The sequence below is a fragment of the Heloderma suspectum genome, chromosome 1, assembly GCF_057233095.1.
Source record: "Heloderma suspectum isolate Gila_16-S chromosome 1, 16-S_ref, whole genome shotgun sequence".
NCBI lineage: Eukaryota > Metazoa > Chordata > Lepidosauria > Squamata > Helodermatidae > Heloderma > Heloderma suspectum.
The window spans coordinates 306,856,707-306,878,713 of record NC_139458.1 but is presented as its reverse complement, the minus strand read 5'-3'; the positions used below and the strand labels follow the sequence as shown (position 1 = coordinate 306,878,713).

The 22,007-nt window shown below is 40.4% G+C and overlaps 1 protein-coding gene across 3 annotated transcripts in view; it reads left to right on the top strand.

The window, feature by feature from the left end:
- The window catches only part of RNGTT (RNA guanylyltransferase and 5'-phosphatase), a 199,447-nt gene that overhangs the window by 138,535 nt on the left and 38,905 nt on the right, over nucleotides 1–22,007 (top strand). For all 3 annotated transcript variants that reach the window (XR_014786623.1, XM_084827109.1, XM_084827108.1), the window contains one exon: nucleotides 10,991–11,091. Coding sequence is in view for 2 of the 3 variants with exons in the window: in XM_084827109.1 (XP_084683235.1) it covers nucleotides 10,991–11,091 (101 nt within the window). In the remaining variant the exon portion in view is untranslated. The remainder of the gene's footprint in view (nucleotides 1–10,990; nucleotides 11,092–22,007) is intronic.

Genomic DNA, 22,007 nt, shown 5'->3' with positions numbered 1-22,007 from the left:
TTATCATAGATGGAGATATATGGAAATGCATTGTAGAAGTTAGCAGGGCTCTAACGTCATTGGAGGTAAGTGGCTGCCCACTAAATCAATACCTCTTTGGACCTTTATTTGAAAAATAATATTCTTGGGGCCCATTTTTGCCTAAACTCTTACAGCCAGATTTTTGCAATCTAATCTAAAGCTAGCTTCAGGGTTATTCCTGAATACTGGTATGATGGAGAGCTCCCTGTTGGGAAAAATACCTTTACCCCCTTTTTTTGTAGCATAATAGTTCTGTTTGTTGATTACACAAAGTGAGGTTCTTAGCCATTTTATGGCAAATACCAGATAATCTTTTGTTAGGTTGTTGGGGAAAGTTCCTATTTAATTTCTAGAAGTTATGGGTAAAAGAGGATGTTACCCAGAGGATTTGAAGTGCTGGGGCAGAAAGCTTGTCTCCTGGTGAATCTGGAACAGAAGGGAATCATTGGGGAACATTAGCAAATTCATGGTGGGTAAAGGGTCCCTGTCACTGGGCCTTTTGGCAGCAGGGGTGTTCACTCCCTGTTGTTAAAGCCAAGGCCTCTTGCTATAGTGCTCCAAACAAAATTTTAAATTCCAAGAGGGCGGCTTTTCATCAGTAATATTCACATTCATGCAGGGCCAGCTCCAGTAAGAGGGCTGCCTGTGCATCTCCCCTCGGTCGTGCTCCCCCATCCCCCCTGCCTGTACCTTTAAAATAAACTGTTTGCCGAGGTGGCTGTCGCTGTTGCTGCTGTGCTGGAACTCCTGGCAGCACAACAGCTTCAGGTTCCAAACTGAATATGTGTGAGCATTTGCTCATGCTCAGAACGTTCCTGCTACTCCAGAGCCTTTCCCTGGACCAGAAAGTCTTTGGAAGTGCTAGCGCTCCTCATTAAGAGGGGAAGTGCCACAAAAAATCAGGTCAGCTCAGGCTAATAGCCAGTGAAAGATCCCTCCGCAAGGGAGGGATCATTTTGGGCAATGGGGGGGGGGGTTGCACAGAAGGCTGGCTGATTGACTGGCCAACTGAGCCAAGCCAGCCAATAAATGGAGTGGGTGGACTCTGCTGGCTGGCCAGCCACTAGCGGCCAATCAGAGCCACTTTTGAGACAGAGAGCCAGCCAGCCAGCCAGCCAGCCAGCCAGCCATGTTCTTCATTTAAAACCCTTTCCTTTCTCAGTTTCAGATGTCTAGAGAAAGTCGTAGGTGGTGCTGGTGATGGAATGTAAAATGCAACAAAGCGCTTTGTTTCTATCTTGTTTAAACCATTCCCCCCACCCCACCCCATGACTAGAAAAAGCAATTGGGTTGTGTGGAAAAATAATTAATTTTGGCCTGTGCCTGGAGCCTTTTTCCTAACCATTTTTTTTCCTGTGTGTCTCAAGCCTACTCCCCCCCCCCCAATTCTGCAAGAGGTTTTGTAGAAAAGCCCATAGGCTTTTTAAAAAAAACCTGTTTTATGTTAGTTCTGCTGTGATTAGATAACCCAAACTCAGCACTGACTTTGATTCCCTGATGCTTCAGTTGTCTGTTGTGCAAAATGGATGTATTGTTCTCCCCCTCCCACCTTTGCTTGGTGTCTTGGAGAAATGGGCTTTTCTACAAATGTCTTTTTCTGCATTGTTACATACTCTTGAGAAAATGTGTGTGTGAGTGTGTGTGCGTGTGCAAGAGAGAGAGAGAGAGAGGGAGGCAGAAATTGTCCCTAGCCCCCCATCGTTGTTAAGTAGCCTCTCCTAGAAATTTCTTTCTGTGTGTTGCTGTTCTGAAGAACGGGGGTGGGGTGGGGGTCAGGGTTGGTAGTTTGAATTGCTTTTAAATTTGAGCCTGTTTTGATCCTCCATTATGCTTTGCGGCACATGTCTGGCATCCATTTTGTGGTGCTATACAATGTTTCTGAGTCTTTTTTTAACCCTTTGGTGTAGTGGCAAGAGTGTTGGACTAGGAGCTGGGAGATCCGGGTTCTAGTCCCCACTCGGCCATGGAAGCTCACTGGGTGACTTTGGGCCAGTCACAGACTCTCAGCCCAACCCACCTCACAGGGTTGTTGTTGTGAGGATAAAATGGAGAGGAGGAGGATAATGTAAGCCACCTTGGGTTCCTTGCAAGGGAAAAAAGGCGGGGTATAAATGCAATAAATAAACAAACAAACAAACACACAGTTCTGGCTAAATTCCTCCTGTTTTCTGTTTGCTGGGCAAAATTATTGTTTTAAACCCAGTGATTATGTAGCCCAAACTCAGCATTGACTTCATTTACTTGCTGACTCAGTTTTCCTATTTGTGAAATGGTTCCCCACCCCTGCTTCCAATCAGTGATAAGTGAGTGGCCTCTGCCAGAAACTGCTTTCTCTGTGTTGCTGTTCTGTGTTGTTATCCTCCATTATCCTCCCTTAATTAATGAATTGAGGCCCATGTGTGGTGCTATACAATGCTTCTCAGTCCCATTTTTTTTACCCTTTTTTTTGGTGGTGCAAAGTAATGCATTAGAACACACATTCCTTGCTAAATTCCTGGCTTGTACAGGAGAAGGTATGTGTAGCAATATAGGTGTCCTTGGCTCTGCCTCCGGTGATCCCCTTGACTCCACCTCTGGTGATCCCCGCCCCACTAGTTGGATTGCCTGCTAGCCTCCACTGCATTCATGGTGTTTAGTGGTGGTTTTGTTTAAAATAGGATTTATTGATGACATAGGCACTAAGAAGGAAAAGGAGAACCTTCAGATGGCTGTTGCCCCTGAAACAGACATGAAAAATTATATCTAAAAGTACAATCAGTTGCAAAAGAAAGAGGGTTGGGAACAGAGGTCAGGTGCATCATGCAATAAAGAAGTGCGAGACTTGGCAGTGGGATGTAAAAGCAATTCAGCAGATGGAAATACCTCATCTTTAGTACTAGGTATTGCATTAGTAAGATTTGGTTGTGGGAAAACCTGGTGTATGGAACCTATGTAAATCACTAGGCTTTGAGGAAAATGCAGGGAGATAGTAATACCTCAAAGGTGTACTTTTTCTATCTTTTAATTTTTATGGTACATCAGAAGATAACAACAACAATAATAAAAATAAATGTTGTTATGGTTGAAAAACAAACACTGTTAATAATGAAGATTATAAATCTTTAGGGTGCCCAGCACTGCTAAACTGGTCCAATGGAATCTGTATAGTAAACATTCTACAATTTGTTTGTTACATTTTTGTCCCCCACCCCACTCCCTTTTCACCTAGTTCAGAGCTGTGTGCAAAGTCCATCCCCACCCATTTTACTCTTAGAACAATACTGTGAGGTGGCTTAGGTTGAGAGAGAGGCCCAAGGTCATCCAATGACCTTTGTGATGAGTGGGGATTTGAACCCAGGTCTCCCTGGTCCTAGCTTTAGCATTCTAACTATTGCACTACTCTGATTCTCTGTCATCAAATCGCTTAAGTAACTGTACTCTGAACACTCTCTCTAGAGCCTCATGAAGTACTGACGTTCCTTTATGATTGCTGAGCCAAATAATTTCTCACAAATTCCAGCAGGAGTTGAGCAGAAAATTTGTTATACTATATAACACATATGTTTTAAGAATAAAGAGTAAAATACATTAAAAATAAAATACATAGAAAAACGTAATCACGCCAGTACATTTAAAATATATATATATTATGCCACTACAGAGGCAGAAATGATCACAAATATCCAGTGCCCCCAGGCATTACATTTTGGCAGCTGCCTGCTGAGGTCTTCTAACTGCTGGACTGGAATGAAGCTAAAATCCTCTCAGGTGCAGCTCTCTAAGATGGACAGATGTGGATTGTGCTGAAGACACTCACCCCTTCACAGCAAGAGGTGAAGGTTTCCCCCCATTAGCCATGATTATTTCTATTCAAATGAGTTCATTTTGTCTTAAAATGTGAACATTATAATGGCAGGCATTGCATGGACAAAAGCTTTCGGCTGCCACTTGGTTTGCTATAATAAAATATTTTTTATAATACATAGAAATTAACTCATTACTAGCGATTATTTCTAAATAATGGGTAAGAGGAAAGCTGTGCTTTTTGGTAGAAACTGTATAATTTCTAAATTAAAGATACTTAGAACAAAATGAGTTCTTATCTACGCTGTCTTTTATTATTCAGGTATCAGCATTTGGTGATAGTGTTTGGTTCGTTTTCTTAAAAAACAAATGAGGCTGTTAAATTAGTGTTGTTCTGGGGAACCCTGGAGTTCCTTGGAAGCTAATTAGAGGCTCCTCCATGAAAAGATCAGCAATGACAAAGAAGCTTCACTGGAACACAGTTTACGTTCTACTACTGATCTTCACCTGCAGTGCAGTTACAGGGGGCAATCTCGTGAGTTTTAGGGCATACTGTTAGTTCAAGAAGAGCAGCAGAAGAGCACTAAGAGTATAGGAAGCTGCCTTATACTGAGTTGGACCATGGGTCCAATCTAGCTCAGTGTTGTTGACTTTGACCTTGTTCACACCATGAGAAGCCACCATGAGTGAATTTCCCCATGGGGTTTCTCATCACAATGGTGGTTGCCATTTTGAATATTCCAGCCGTGGTGGGGGCTCGCCATAGCTTCTTGTTATGTGCAAACCCGTCAAGACGTGGGTTGTTGGGGTGGTTAACAAGCGACTTGCAACCCGAAAAGAGCCAATGGGTTCTGAATGGCTTGTTGACCACCCCAATAACCCACCCTTGCCAGGTTCACACATAATGACAAGCTATGGTGTGCCTCCACCCTGGCTTGAATATTCAGAATGGCAGCTGCCAACACAACAAGAAAAGCCACGGGGAAATTCACTCACGGCTTCTTGTTACATGTTCTCCGGGCCACTGATTGTGGCTCTCCAGGATTTCAGGCTGGATTCTTTCGTAGCCCTACCTGGAGATGCCAGGGATTCTGCATGCAAAACATGTGCTGTACCACTGAATCACAGTCCCTCCACATCAGTCTCAGCCAATGCTCGTGAACTGTATATGTATCCTACAAGATGCATCAGAATCCTGAGATAGCAAGCCCTCCAGTATAAAGCTAGCTGCCATCCAGTACAAAACCTTTATTCCCTTCCAGTCAAAATGAACTTTCTTTTTCATCTGAAATCTTATGTGCACTGTATAAAGTAAATAAATATATTTAATGTTTAAGTGATTGATTGATTGATTGATTGATTGATATACTGCCCCATATCTGAAGCTCTCTGGGCAGTTCACAACAATTCTCTGTCTGCCACTTATTTTCATGGCTTTTTGGCAATTGTCTTGGACTGGAATGTTCAACAGGTAATTATTATTTTCTTAGCCATAGAAAACCAACACATACCAGAGCAGGCTTCAAAGTATAACTATTTCTATGAAAATTACAATATTAAGAACAGTACTAGATTATAAGTCATGATTTTGAATATTTGTGGCTGACAATATTAACAATATTAATACTGTGGAAATAAAGGCCCAGGCCAGAAATGCTCAAACTAGGAGGAAAAAAAGGCTATTTTCCCCCACAGAAAATTTCTGACTGTAATCATTTATCAAAGGACATCATGATGTTTTCAATCAGTTGGTTATGGCAGGGGATTAAGTAGTGCCCCTTCACCCACCAGTGCTATTGCTTTTCTCCTCAGAAGATAAATGGAAAAGAAGTTTCTTTAGAAATAAGTTCTAGCCCTGAAATGCTTAATTTAAGAACATAAGAAACATTGTGCTGGTTCAGACCAAAGGCCCATCTAGTCCAGCATTCTGTTCCCACAGTGGCCAACCAGATGCCTGTGGGAAGCCCACAAGTAGGACATGAATGCAATAGCATCCTCTGTTTGTGTTCTCCAGCAACTGGTATTGAGAGGCATACTGCCTCTGATACTGGAGGTAATACATAGCCATCATGACTAGTAGTAATTAATAGCCTTATGCTCCATGGAAACTAGCTACATCTGGAAAGAAACACTAGCCTCTTCACCATGCCACACGTGAGAAAAAGCCTACTAGTGAAGGATACCATGTATTCAGTTGGTGAAGGGTGGCTCTCTCTTTCCACCTGGCTATTATTAGAAGCTTTGGAGATGAATAGCAGGGTTAGCAAATGAGGAGAGGGCACTGTTTCCATTTCTTCCAAGACAAGTCTAGAAATGTTTCCTAATTTCAGAACTTAACATTGTTCTCTGTGTGAATACATACATTTACATTGTTACTTTAATTATGCATCCTTATTGAGGCAGTTAAGAAACATTTACCATTATGTTGTATCTACTATTCTATACCAAGCTGTAAATTTTCAGTCTCATTATTTTATCTTTTAAAAATATACCTCTCAATGAGTTAACTTACAAATTTTCTTATTTTGAGGCATAAAAATGTGGTGACTAAACAACTGATGCAATTAATGTGTATATTTGAATAGCTATTAAGTGTAGTGGTGTGCTGAATTTTCATGTTTGATTTTGGGAGTGAAAGGTGCCATCTTCCAGAACCTGGACCTTCCTGCTAACTATTACTTTTGTTTGAGCAGCAGCAACCCCGAGTTAGAATCATTAGCCCTCATTTGACGTTAAAATGCCCAGAATGCTCCTCAGTTTTCAGAATCATCCTGCCTTTTTGTGACAGCAGTTGGTGAAAATGTGATGTGGGGCAGAAAATTTCTCATGGCTATATTTCTCCTTGCAGTTTTTTTTCCATTTTTAAAAATGCCATGCTCCATAAAATTAATTAGTAACATTACAAATGCATATAGTGAGTGAAATTAAATGAAATAGTTCAGCTGGTGGAACTGCTTCTCTCAGCAAAACTGAGGAGGAGGTGATTTCTCCTCCCCACTGCAATCCCCTGCGCACCCTCAAACTCTGCTTTGGAAGTTTGGGAGACCCTCCAGAGCAGATTTGGGGGTGGGGGGATGCAGAGAGCTACAGGGGGAACAGAGTAAGAGAAAAACCCATTTCATGAGCAGACTTTAACATTGGATTCCAGTGTTTTCAGAAGCTCATACAGGCAGTCACCTGCTCGTGTCTTGGGCTAAACTCTGTAGAGGGATGTGGGCAGCGTCCCCACATGCCCGGCTTCCATCTGCATAGGACCGTGCAAGTGTGTTCAGCTGAACGCGCTTGCTGAGCCTATACAGACTATGCACTCAGTATGCAGAGGTTTACACAGAAGCCAGGCGAGTGAGGATGCTGGGCATGGGGCTTACATATGTGCCCACGTCCCTCTACACAGTTTAGCCCTACACATGAGCAGGCGAATGCCTGAATAGAGCTAACGTTGTCATTAACTCTTTTAAGGTGAGTATTCCTTGGAAACATTTTATTTATGCATATCCGTGCACAAGCACACACACATGCATACATGTGAGTATGTGTATATATATTATATAGGATACAACGTTTAATTGATTAATTGATTAAAAGTTTTTAATCAACTAAAAAGTGTCCCAGTTAACAGACACGACTTAAAGTATATAATTGCTTTTAATACTACTAATAAAAACTGCAGATTGCAAGTTTGATCTTCAGAGACATTCCCCCTGTTCTCTCATATAGGAGGGGATGCGTCTTCTAATGCTATGGCACATGAATGGATCTTGTAAAAACAAAGTATTCTTTCCTGAAAACTATTGTGTTTACTAATATACAGATTTGCTTTGTAAAACTTTAATTAATTGACTAAAATTCCTATGATTAGTTAACTGACATTTCTTTAATTGGGGGTTAGGCTGAAAATAAATGCATATAAAATGAGTACACTAACGTTTTAAGTGCCTTCATTTAAAAAAAGAAAAGAAAATTAAACTGTGTAAGGGAACTGCATGTTACTGAGTTTTGTCTTATTTACAAGCCTTCAGATAGAACAAATTCCAAGTAAAGCTTTGATTTTGTTTGCGTATAACTTTTAGGCCACATTAACAGAGCAGTCCTAGGTACATTAATCCAGAAGTAAGTCCCACTGTTTTCAGTGGGGTTTACTCCCAGGTAGGGATGGCGGAGAATTTCTCCCCGAATCTTTGGGAGGCCGAGCGCCGAGGCATTCGGCCCCCCGAAAGTGTTGGGGAAATCCTCCGCCGCCCCCCCCCCCCCGGGATGGGACTTACCTTCAGCGAATGTCCCTCTCGGCGGCGGGTCCCGGCGGTGGTTCGGCGACGTTTCGTCGGGAGCGGGGGCGGCGGCCGGTCTCCCGACCAGCTGCTGCCGCCGCCATTACAAAATAAAAAAGTAAGTAAAAAAACAACACACACCCGTGATAGACTACGTGACGATTTACGTAGCCTATCACGGCTAGATTTCCAAAGTCAGTCGTGATAGGCTACGTAAATTGTCACGTAGCCTATCACGGGTGACTTTGGGGGGGAAAAAAAAGCGCGTATGCAAATGGCGGCGGCCCATTGGCGCCGCCATTTGCGTTCCTTATTTTGGCACGTCTAGTCTACGTAAAGATTTACGTAGACTACGGCGAAAATAAGGGAACGCTATTTGCGTTGCCCTTATTTTCGCCGTAGTCTACGTAAATCTTTACGTAGACTAGACGTGCCAAAATAAGGAACGCAAATGGCGGCACCCATGGGCCGCTGCCATTTGCGTACGCGCTCCCCCCCCCCAAAGTCACCCGTGATAGGCTACGTGACGATTAATGTAGCCTATGACGGCTGACTTTGGAAATCTAGCCATGATAGGCTACATTAATCGTTACGTAGCCTATCACGGGGTTTTTTTGTTTTTTGTTTTACTTTTTCTTTTGCGGCCGGGGAGACGGGGCGCTTCTCCCCGGCCTGAATTTTGGCCGGACGAGGCGGGGTGCCTCCCCCCCCCGGCCTGAATTTCGGCCAGGCGAGGCGGGACGCGTCCCCCCCCTCGCCTGAACTTCGGGGGGAGAAGCGAAGCGCCTCCCCCCCACTGCGAATCACCCCTGCGAAAAGGTAAATGACTTTCGTATATCCCTACTCCCAGGTAGGTGTACATAGGGTTGCAGCCTAAGTGTACTTTGATTCCCCATCCCACAGCCATTGGTTCTTGCATGAATGCTGTTCATATTCTTGGAATGGATATGTTTTCTTTCACAAGTGTGGATGGAGAGAGATTCTTAGGATTGAAATAGCAGCTCCTTGGTGTAACTTTATTTAGAGGTTAGTGATAAAATAGTAAGGGCCCATAAGACTAGCACCAGCACTTCAGTGCATGTCACCACCATTACCTGAGCCAGCTCCTTAACACTTGAGTTACATGCTAGTGATTGTGCAATGGGTTGCAGACTAGGGACCAGTATTCGGTAAGAAAAAAACTATCTTGTCTGTCTTTCTGTAAAGTCATACATCAGAACACATGATTAGTAAATTGCATTGGAATGGTTGAGAACAGGTGCACAGCTATCAGGCTGGAGGTGAGGCACGTGGCAGCAGACAATCGCACAAATCTACTGAAGGCAGTAAGGGATTTGGGGCTTGAACATATTCCATGCATGGCATATAGCATTAATGTATTAGTCAAGCCTTTTCTACAGGAGAAGAGTGTGAATGTACAGGCTTCTAAAAAAACCAAGAAAAAACTGTGGTTGTTTCAGCCACGCACCCGAAACACAACAGAAGTTAGAGCAGCTTGGAGCCATGAACTTGCTCTGCCCAAAACAGTGTCAAGAAGTGCCTACGCAGTGGATTTCCATGTTCTGCATGCTCAAGAGAATGTATAATCTGTAGGTGGCACAACATTACTTTGAGAGCCATGCAGACCTTGAGATTGCACCCAATGTGGGTGGCTCATGAAGGCTCTGGTTGACCTGCTCAGTTCCTTCTAAAAGAAAATGCTAGTCAGTCAGTAGAGTACCACTCTTGGTGAACTTTTACCCATGCTGGCTGTTCTAAACATAAGCTCAAGGTATTGTCTGCACTTTGAAGTGGCAGACAATTATTCAGTGGTCTAGCTTGCTAAAACGATGTTGATTGCCTGTAGAAATAGGAAATGAACACAGCATAAAATGTTTGCTGTACAGAACAGCTACTTCCTCAAGACACTGGATAGTTTAGGTGCATTCTTACTCCATGGGGGGAACTGCTTGTGCCAGTGCCGTCAAACTGCTGCTGCTGTCACCAAGGAAGCCACTAGAAAGCTATCTTATAACAATCCAGACCATTGGTCTATCGATTTCAGTGTTGTCCACACTGACTGGCAGTGTATCGCCAGGGTTTCAGATAGGAGTCTTTCCCATTCCTATGTGGAAATGCCAGGGATTCAGCCTGGGATCTTTTGTATGCAAAGCATGTGCTTTACTACTAAGCTACAGCCCTTCCTGGAGCCAGAGCTCTTAACACTACTCCGCAGTTGGCTTCCCACATTAACACACATTGTTATATTGTAACCTATAACATGATGGTTCAGGTAATCCCTAATTAAATGTTTTTTTCTGGACTTTGGACTTTATACTCCCACCCCTCTTTTAACATACTATTTATTACAGATTTTGAAACAATCCTAAGAAACTACAGAAATCTAATGACCGGTTCATTGTTTTCTTTTGTATTAGTTTAGTAGTTAGTGTAAAGTAATGAAAGCTAATACTTTCTTTTTTAAAGATGATGTAGTTTATGAGTTTCGTTATTTCAGTACCTTTCAGAGTTTTGTATTGTATTACTTTAAAAAGCAAAGGAATGTTGGGGTAAAGGCATAAACATCCATAGTTAAAATGTACCAAGTTTTAGCTTAGGTCCTTTGGGCATACGTAATGGATTTTGGGGAGGCTGGGGACACTGCCATTTCACTGATTCAGTACATCTGATCCCTAAAGCCACATGATAACTGTGTGCAGTATACTCTGATCTCCTAATAATTCCCTCAGGAGATTAAGAAGAAACACAGGGACAATTCACATGTGAAGAGGAGACTTGCAAAATTCCACATGGCATGCTACCATCTTCTTTCAGGTTCTGATCTTTCCTATCTCATGCTAAACCACCAACCATGAGTATGGGATGTTGATTTAAAGACTCAAGTAAGTTTTCTTTAATTCTTCTTAATTTTTTTAAAGAAATACAAGCCTGGACGATGTGATGACATTTTGAAATGGAAGCCACCCAGTCTGAATTCGGTGGATTTTCGCCTAAATATAACAAGAGTTGTTGGAGAAGGGTATGTAAACTCTTCCCATTCATCCTATATAATATAGGCTAAAATGTGATACCACTTGCTGACTGAAGAAATAGAGAACAGGGGCAGACATGGGCTGTGTGCCTTTGGGAGAAAGGGTTTGCTATAGGCAAGCAGGGTAGGGGTGAGAAAGGTGATGGAAAGAGCCCATGAGAAAGGTTGATTAAAGGGAGGAAGACAGACAGGGTTGAGAAGCCCAGACCTCACAGGGAAGGAATAGGTGAAGGCAGTAGAGAGCTTGATGAAAGAGGAGAGGAAGGGGCTGGCTGAGAAAGGAAAGGGCTAAGTAGAAAGTGAGACTGGAGAAAATTCTCACATAGGGGATAGATTCCAAAGGAGCTCTTCCCTTTCATCCTAATGTAAAACTGTCTAAAAAATCCTGCTACCTGGTAGGAAGGAACTGGATGACTAAAGAAAATAGAGGCCATAAGAGCTGTGACCTAAGCAGGTAGACTGAGACTGACTTCCAAATATTAATTTGAAATAACCAATGAAATCTTCAAGTGATCATCTCTAGTAACTTTTTAATATAAATTAAAATATCTTTTTTGAAAATTCTGAACAATTACTATTTCTCTGATGCTTTATTTTTCTAGTTTGAGACTTCTTTTTGTAGTATTTATAGAACATATATAGCTCGAACTGCATACAATAGTGTATCAGTTGACCTGGTTCACACATAACACTAACCCATGGGCTAGGTTTGCATGTAATACTAAACCTTGGTTTATATTAGTATGGGTTGTTGAATTGTGGGTTGTTGTTACATGTGAACTTGGAAGTACGGTTTAACTATGGATTGTTAACCATGAACAACCCATGAAGAGAACCCATGGTTTGTCAGGTTGTGGACTCTGAGTTGCTTAAACCATGGGTTGTCATTACGTGTAAACCCAGAACTGGGTGTTCTTCATGAGTTGTTTCACCAGGCTACAGAGGCAGTGAGCAACAGTGGTCAAAAACCCCAGCCACTCTACATGCAGTACTACGGTGCCATAAAGGAGTGTGGGATATAGATTGGGAATGGCAAAGGGGGCAGGAACCAAACAACCTAGGAACTGAAAAAACAACCCATGCTTTGCTTGATCGTCTGGCAGCGAAATCATGGGTTTAACTCTGGGTAAGGCAATCACCCATGGCTTAATTAAACCAGACTCTATTTAACCCAAGGGTTGTTGAATTCTGGGTTGTCATGATGTGCAGATTCAACCATGCTGACAAACTATGGTTTGTTAACCATGAACAACCAAGATAACCCATAGTTTGTTGTTGGGTTGTATACCCTGACCTGGTTCACACATCACAACAACCCAGAGTATGGGTTCAGTATGGGTTGTAGTTGAATCTTGGGTTGTTGTGTTGTGTGAACCAGGTCAGGGTATACAACCATGGACAAGCCACAAAGAAAACCTTTGCTTTGTTCTTAGTTGTGAACTCTGGTTTGTTCATGGTTAACAAACCATGATTTGTTTGGCTGAGTTCACACAACAGAACAACCAATGATTCAACGACAACCCATACTCAACCCTCACTTGGGGTTGTACTATTGTGTGAACCAGGTCTCAGGGTTGTTTAAAACATGGATTGTTGTTATGTGTGAACCCAGAACCGTGGGTTATTCATGGGTTGTTTCACCAGTCTACAGAGGTGGCGGGCAAGAATGGTAAAAAAAACAAACAACAAACAGCTGCTTTATATACCAGTACTACGGTGCTGCAAAGGGATACAGAGAGGGGGCAGGCCAAGGAAGAGGGAAACAAACAACCCAGAGATTGAGAAAACAAACTATACTTTGCTCATTCATCTGCCAGACAAACCCTGGGTAGGGCAACAAGCCATGGGTTCAATAAATCATGGGTTAGCATTATGTGCAAACCAGGTTTACCTCTGTAGTACGTACATTTCTGGATGGTCATGCTATTTTCCTAAATGTATTATTACAAAAGTGATATAAAGGTTCAGTGATATTGGTTGATATTTTATAAGAAGTGGTCTATCCTACTTTAAATTTCATGATGCTTCTACTGGAGAAACAGGGTTTCATGTTGCCTGTTACTAGAAGTTCAAACGTAGTACCACCAGTCCATCCTAAAGGCAACATAATGATTGAAATATCAGTTTTTGAATGGCCATCAAACAAATTGATACCAACATCTGGAGCCTAGCTTGCTGCATTTGGTGCCAGCATTTCTGAAACTGGAACCTCATAAGAAATAGGTATATTTAAAAAGAAACTCAAATCTGCTATCAACCACAGGTATGCTTTTCCCTCTGCAGTTAATAGCTTTTGATGGGGCAGTGTATGCGTGTGCGTGTGGTGGTGGTGGTCGTGAATGGCTGACCCCTGTTTCTCTGCATCAAATGAAATTAAAACAAACAAAACAGCCGTGCCAGTGGGTTACAATCTGACTGCACAAGACAGATAGGGAATGGGAAGGGAAAGGAGTGATTTAAATAATAGACAGAGGGTTAGATGCACTCAGCTTAGACGGATGAGCACAGAGAAGCATTCTGTAGTAATTCTGAGAGGATGCTTTGAAACTGTGTAGTAGGAACTCATCATTTTAATTCTAGATATACTAGAAGAGCAAAGTTCACACTGTCCTAGTCATATGTAGAAAATACTCTCTGCAATAAACGTGGGAGAGTGTTTTGCAATCCCAGCCCTTTATGTTTCCTAACACTGCTATAACCTGAGCAGCTTTTATAATTGCCTTTAAAGATAGAAAAGTCACTTTCTGGTCACCCAAAATCAAATGTGCATGTCCCCATGATAAAAAGGCAGAATTGTGTGGCAATCATTCATATTAGAGAAGAAAAGATGAAACTGTCACTTTCTTTAAAATAATGGCAGTGTTAGGAATAATATAACCTAATAACTACAGGTTTGTTGTGGAAAGAGACAAATTATTTTGTATAGTGCCTCTAATGAGTGTAAATAACCTTATGCTATCATTTTAATGATAAATTTAGCATTTTTAATGCTAAATTTGTATGTAGTATAAGAACTGGAATAATTTCAGTAGAAACAAATGTATTTGGAAGATGACCAGTGTTTTATGTGACCTTTTAATGTTGTAACCAGATAAGCAGTTTTAATTATTTGAAATAGTTTTCTTCTGCAAAGCTTATTAAACAGTAATTATGCCTAAGTCAGTCTTCATTGACACAACATTTCTGCTTTTGTTAAAGCATTGTAAATCAGTGTTGTACATTATCAGTTTGAAAAATGTTCCAGCATTTTCTGGAACCATTGCTTTGCCCCAGACTCATGGTTTTCCTCATCATAAAGGCAAACATATGCATCTGTGCGTATCCATAGCACTGTTTGGGAACGCATTTCTGGGAACTAGAACTCATACACATCCCTGGGGTGGAAAAATGTTCTTCATTACATACAGACCTCATAAAGTCTAACTTTTTTCATAAACAGAAGAGGGGCACAATCTCCACATGTGTAAATGTCTTTCATGCTACTCTTCCATCCGTTAATGGGTGGGGGGTTGACGTGGGTCATGATATATCAAATAAGTGAACCTATCGCAACTTGAAACATACTAATTTGCAACTTTTGTGGTGGGTTCCATTTTATTGACCCAGGCTTTTTTTTTTTTAATCAATCTTTAAATTGTCACTAAAATTTTCTGGTTACATTTTTTTCCTAAATGAGAGAGGTGTAGCACTATAACAACAACAGTCAAAAAGGGAGTCTTCCATGTGTGATTTAGAAGTCAGGAGTTCTAAGCATTGTTTGGAAGTTAATAAGAATTGTCCTTCAAAAAGAGACATTCTTGGAACACGTTTGGAACCATAACCTTCGTTGCAGCTGTCTTCTTTGTCTTTGTTATAGCACTGTAACACCAGCATGATATATGGTGTTATAGTGTTATACTTCCCTTAAAAGTATAAGGGTGGGGGGAGGCATAGTGCTGTAAAACACCATGACGCTTTCATATTAATTTTTGTATTATGAAGTCATAGTGTACATCACAATAAAACACTAATGCTAATTTTAAAAAATGATTTTTTGAAACTTTCGAGTCACTGCTGTTTTGGCAATGACCACAATGATTACCCCCTCCCCATCCGCGCGCATGCACGCGCGCACACACACACACACACACACACTTAACATTATAGCATTATGGTGTGTTAGCACTGTACCTCTCTTCCATTAAAAAAAGCTCTAGCCAGGTTTTTTTTTAGTGATAATTAGAAGATGGATTAAAAAAGAAAAACAGGATCATAAAATGACACCCATCCCAAAGGTTATAATGAATGTATGCTGAGCTTCAAATGCCCAAACCTACGGCAACTATGTAATACCCACTGGTGTGAAAAAAATGGTAGTGTGAGGTACATGTAGATAAAGTGCAACACTCCTGATACTGTGGAGGGTCAATTGCAGTTCCGCCTGTAGTTTACAACAGAAGAGCAATTTGGGGGGAGCCCTAGGAGCCCCTTGTCTGGAAACAGCCTTTCAGTGGTCATCTGTGTGGTCTCTCTCTCTCCCTCCCACAACTGCCTAGACTAAAAATGTGTCAGGAATAGTGCTCTTTAAAAGAATTACATCTACTACAGTCCACCACTCCCTGTCACTCCCCTGTTAAGAGAGCCCCCCCTTTGAGCTCCTCTGTTGTTGCTGCTGCACCCTCACCACTGCCAACAACAGGGGAAGGGATGGGAGCAGCCATCCCCAAGCTGGTGCCCTCCAGATGTTTTGGACTATGACTCCCAGTTTTCTCAACCATTAGCCATTCTGGATGGGGCTGATGGGAGTTCACTTTATACAAAATTATTGCTTTTTTAAACTATAGTGCCATTTTTGAAACAATATAAATGCTATCATTTGGAACCAGGAGATGCATTGGAATTTATAGAGTTACTTTTAAGTAAATATATAGGTTGTTAGAACTTGGTGTCCTTTGTGTAGCAACAAAAATAAAGGATAAGACATACTTGTTTAGTGGGTTTCACAAAAAGATCATTGGACACACAAAAGGAATGATTGAACGGAATTAAACATTTGTGATTAATCTTTTGTTGTTCAGTCATTAAGTCGTGTCTGACTCTTCGTGACCCCATGGACCATAGCACGCCAGGCCTTCCTGTCCTCCGCTCTCTCCCGGAGTGTGCTCAAGTTCATATTCATTGCATCGGAGATGCTATCTAGCCATCTCATCCTCTACCGTCCCCTTCTCCTTTTGCCTTCAATCTTTCCCAGCATCAGGGTCTTTTCCAGGGAGTTTTCTCTTCGCATTAGATGGCCAAAATATTTGAGCTTCAGTATCTGTCCTTCCAATGAGCAGTCAGGATTGATTTCCTTTAGGATGGACTGATTTGACCTCCTTGCAGTCCAGGGGACTCGTAAGAGTCTTCTCCAGCATCACAATTCGAACGCATCAATTCTTCGGCGCTCAGCCTTCCTTATAGTCCAGCTCTCACAGCCATATGTTGCTACTGGGAAAACCATAGCTTTGATTATACGAACCTTTGTCAGTAAGGTGATGTCTCTTCTTCTTACTATGCTGTCTAGGTTTGCCATAGCTTTCCTCCCAAGGAGCAAGCGTCTTTTAATTTCATGGCTACAGTCACCGTCTGCGGTGACCTTGGAGCCCAAGAAAATAAAATCTGTCACTGCTTCCATTTCTTCCCCTTCTATATGCCAGGAAGTGATGGGGCCAGATGCCATGATCTTAGTTTTTTTAATGTTGAGTTTCAAACCAGCTTTTGCACTCTCTACTTTCACCCTCAACAAGAGGCTCTTTAGATCTTCGCTTTCTGCCATTTGGGTAGTATCGTCTACGCAAGCCCCTTCGCCACAACAAGGCAGTGATCCATGAAGGAGTTATTAATCTTTGTTGTTGTTCAGTCGTTAAGTCATGTCCGACTCTTCGTGACCCCATGGACCATAGCACGCCAGGCCTTCCTGTCCTGCGCTCTCTCCCGGAGTGTGCTCAAGTTCATATTCATTGTATCGGTGATGCTATCTAGCCATATTTGACCCAATTTTCTAGGCAGGTCAGTGAAGTCATGTGCCATTTGGGACATGTCAGTGTTTTGTAGGTTTTTTGATATCAATAAATATTTGGTTTTCTTCCAGTAATAAACAAGGACAATGCTTGCCTCGTTCTCTTCCTGTTTCTAGTAGTCACTAGCTACACGCATCAAGGTTGCAAATCTACTGCTTGCTTTGTCTTCCCTCACCGAAGCATTGTCTGTTTTGCTCCTCTGCATGACTTTCCTCATTCTTTCCCTGCATTGCCACCACTACAATATAGCTCTGTGTCCTCTAGTCAGGAGCCCCTACAGCAGGTGTTTTCACCTTTGGCAAATACTTTGCTTTGTAATCATTTTGGACATTATATGTTGCTATGTCTAATTATTCTAGCATAGCCATTCCCTATGAACAAATACAGTTAGTTATAATGCATAAAGAACAGTGCACATGGAATCGTTCCTGTGGGCTGTGCACTGATTCCTTTGGCATTGCATTTACCATAGACCTTACCATTCAGATATGTAAATCCTATCATGTTAACAGCTATCTCCATGATAGTTTCAGTGTGTGAATGTAGTCTATATGAACTACAAATCTCAGGCTGGACTGCTTTTCACAATTAATCCGATTGCTTTCTTCGTAAAAAAAAGAAGAGAAGAAAAAGATGGCTTCCTTTATAAGACTACAATCAGCCATAAAGGAATGAAAATATATTGGTTAAAGAGTGGCTAAATTTGGCCTTATATGCTTTAAATGAGGAATGTGAAATGCTTTGCTCCAATGGTGTGAAACAAAGTGGAATACACAATACTGTGAATACCTTGATGAATTACCTATGCAGCTCACTGATAGTATGGATAAAAGGAGTGGGGGGTCTTCTAATCAGCCAGGTAAAACATGTATAATCTCATTGACTAATTTGTAAGCAAACTAAAGATAGAAAAATGTGTATGATCTTCCAATGCAAGTTATATCTGTAGGGTGAGGTCTGTAGATGACAAGGCAATTGCTCCATAGTACATTATAATCACGAATAATTTTAGTTACATAAATAGCTTCAAGCAAGTAAAATGAAGTTATTATGGTGCCCATTGAATCATCAGTTACTAGACACCATCTGATAAACTTAATTTTTCTTGCATGCATTTAGAGAATTTTATCTTATTTACTGTTTAATGTTTCTTATGCTTCCTTCTAGTACTAACATAACAATTTCATTCATAATTTGTCAACTATTTGTTAGCAAAATTGAACATGAGATGGGTTTCCTAGTTGTTTTAAGCATCACCAAATTTATAATGATTGCCATGTTCAAAGTAGGTAGAATGAAATTAGTTTATAAAAGGCCCTATAGTCCAAGGATTGAAAACAAGATAGTGGCCACAATCCAGCAAGCTGTTTTTCAAATTCAAATGAGCCTAAATGAGGGTACAACATGAAGGAGGGGGATATTACTGAATAACTTCCTCATTGTAACAAACAATGAATTTGGGCTGCAGCAGGGGCCACATGTTGCCCGCTCCTGTGCTACAGGTTCCAATTCTCCCAACAAATGCAAACCTCTGGATTTTTTAAAAAGCTGAAATCTATAACATATAATATTAGTTAGGCAAGATGGATTTCTTGTCCATGGTTATGAAGCATTTGACAGATATTGCAAGTCTTAGAGCAATAAGGAGTCAATTACACCTTAATGATACGGTGTTTCTTTCATTTATACTTTTGATTGATGATAGTTACAGTGTTTACACGCCAAATAGGATTAGCAAGGTACAATTGCACTAGTGGTGTTTGGTCAGATATGTAATACTTGAAGACCCTTGTCTGTTGATTTAGGTTTAATGGAACCCCATTTGTCAGCCCAACAAGAACAAATAATTCCATATATTTTGAGGGAATCAGGGAGTCAAAACCAGCTCCCTGATGGCCTACTCTTAGCAAATGTCAGTAAACAAATTAAACATTTAGGTTTTCAAGGCCCCTAATTAGGAAGTATTATTGTAAAATATTTTCTGATATCCATTAATTCTGTACTTACTAGCCATTTCAGTTGATACAAATTTCATCTTAAGTAATACCACACAATTAAGCAGCAATCCGACATGCACTTCCCTGGAAGTAAGCCCTATTGAAATTAATGCGGCTTACTCCTGAGTAGCTGTGTATCTGATTTTGCTGTTAAACGTTATTTTCCTCATTCTTCTATTCTTTTGATGCAATATAGCTAATCTATCAAAATCTTACATTAATAAGATCTTACATTATCTTATTAATGTAAGATAATGTTACATTCAGGCAAAATCAATTTAAACTGTTAGGGTCTACAGACTAATATTTCATTTAGTGAAGGGGGGCCATATGATTCTGATATGCCTGATTTTTATAAGACACAGTTGCTAATATTTGTAAGTCCATAAATCTGTTAAGTGATTTATAAATCTGTTAAGTGATGTTATGGTATTTGTACCATAAATCTGTTAAGTGGAGTGAGATAATTATATGAAAATGTTACAGCATTGGTAAGTTTTTATGTTTTATTACTTCGATATTTGATATAAATATTCCATCTGTTCTGATGGAATCTTCACCCCCTATATTGCTGTGTTTTTTGTTCTGCAGACTTTGTTCTGTTTTACCATCCACTTACCTAAAAATGATGTTCCAAAATAACAATAACATTCAAAGATGTTGTGCAAAGGACTATATTGCAACAATAATGTCACTTTACTTACAAAAAGGACAGAATTACAGATGAGAAAACTGGATCTAATAATTCCAGCACTGCAGCCAAAACCTCCAGCAACACTGGACTGCATATGCACAAAGGCATTGCTTTATTGGTTGCAGTAGCTCTGTTGTATGGAGAGGGGCCATAGCTCAGGGCAGAGCACCTGCTTTGCATGCAGAAGGTCCAAGGTTCAATCCCCAGCATCTCCAAGTAAGGCTGGAAAAACTCTGACCTGAAACCCCGGAGAGGTGATGCCAATCAGTGTTGACAATACTGGGCTAGATGGACCAATGGTCTGACTCGGCATAAGGCAGCTTCCTATGTTCCTATTCCTCATCTTGATACATAAGCATTGAGGAGATGAGAGGTGTGGATTAGTAAAACGAGAATTACAAATGCTACTGAGCAAGGTCAGGATGAATGAAATATTCTGTTTTAGAGGGCAGGAGGAAAGAACAGTATCAAAGTATACTTCTGTGATACTCATATAATACAAATACTTAGGAACAATAGAGATAACATAATGGTCTAGCACAACTAGGAATGCAGTGCTGTTATTTTTCATTGACAACAAATGACTATATCTTGCAAATACCATTTTTCAAAACAAACATCTTTTTATACACTAAAGAACAGGTACAGGAATTGAAATTTGCCAGACCAAAGCTGTATTAAAAAATACTATGGAAGAATCATTAATATTTCCAGTATCTCCTATCCCTGTTTGGTTGAAGACAAAAACACTTTTATAATGGGATGAAATGGAGGGAATAGAGACCTCACAATTAGTGGGAAAATTCTAACAGCAATGGCTGTTAGACTGTGTAATAATCTCCCAAAGCGGTGAGAGAATATTAATTATTTGAATAATTTATAAATGGGCTGACCATAATATTCAACACAATACAAGGAACTGTCAGTTGTGGGTAAAGGCTTGCTACCCTTAAGGTGTCCTTTTTCATTTTTATTATAGTTATAGTTACATATATATGTGAAATAGGGTGCAGAGTTCTAGCTGTGACCTAAAGATTAGCCCATTAACATATATCTATAGGTAATACTCAAATCACTGCAGATGGCAAGAAAAATGCTCTAGAAAACACCTGAGATTTCCCCCCTAATTATAATACATGCTGATTTTCTTCCTGTTAACAACCTGCAACTCCCCAGGGATGCATCTAAATAAATAACAACCAACACCTGCACTACATTGCAATTAATGATGTTGCTATTTCCTTTAATCTTGGCTCTGAATGATGGTAACTTAGAAAGCACAACTATTGTAACTCGGGGGAAACCTCACATTTTTTTTCCTGGTGACCATTTAATAGTGTGCACTGCATTGCTCAAAACAGCCATACCAAAGAAGCGAATACCTGTTGCTTAGTGAAAATATGTCCTCTCACTAAAATACTGTCTTCTGCAATAGTCCTTCAAACCTTAATTTATCTTGAACTGTTTATCATTACAAGCTTGCCTGCCAACTTGTTATTGCTTTTCAGTATTCAATTTGTTACATAATTTGAACTAGTAAATACTTAAATTGTACTTGTGACTTTTGGTGCTTGTTCAGTAAAAAATGCAACTTCTTACATTGCTGTGGGGAAGGGGGGAAAGATAGATGGAGAAAATATTCAATCCTACCCTAGTGATTGTATAACAAAATAAATTATCCAATGTTTTAGAGAACACTTTTATAAAATATTACTAAAATTGTACTTTTGCAATCTACAGAGGAAGAATTCTTCAACTGGACAAAAAAATATTGACATAGACATTTTTTGCTTTGTCTGTCATATACTGAATTTTTTGTTGGTTTTTTTTTTTGTCCCCTTGAAGGTCATGTCTGTGTGTAGGTAAAAATCTGATAAAGAATGAATGCTTTCGCGTTGAGTAGGTAATATTGATTGGGTTGTAAAAAACTTGTAATACTGTATCCATGTCAATATTAGGGTTGAATTGATAGCACTTACCACATGTTTATAGATATTGATGAGAAACTCAAATTTAATAAATGATGTAGATAAAGTCATACTTCAGTTTCAGACATTTGCTATGCTTGGTCTTCAGCATAAAACTTTAGAAGGTTGTCTTATGGCCTGTCTGCATAAGATGGTGGCAGTTTCATGTGTTTAAACACAGATCTGCCTTGACCACATGGGAAGACGG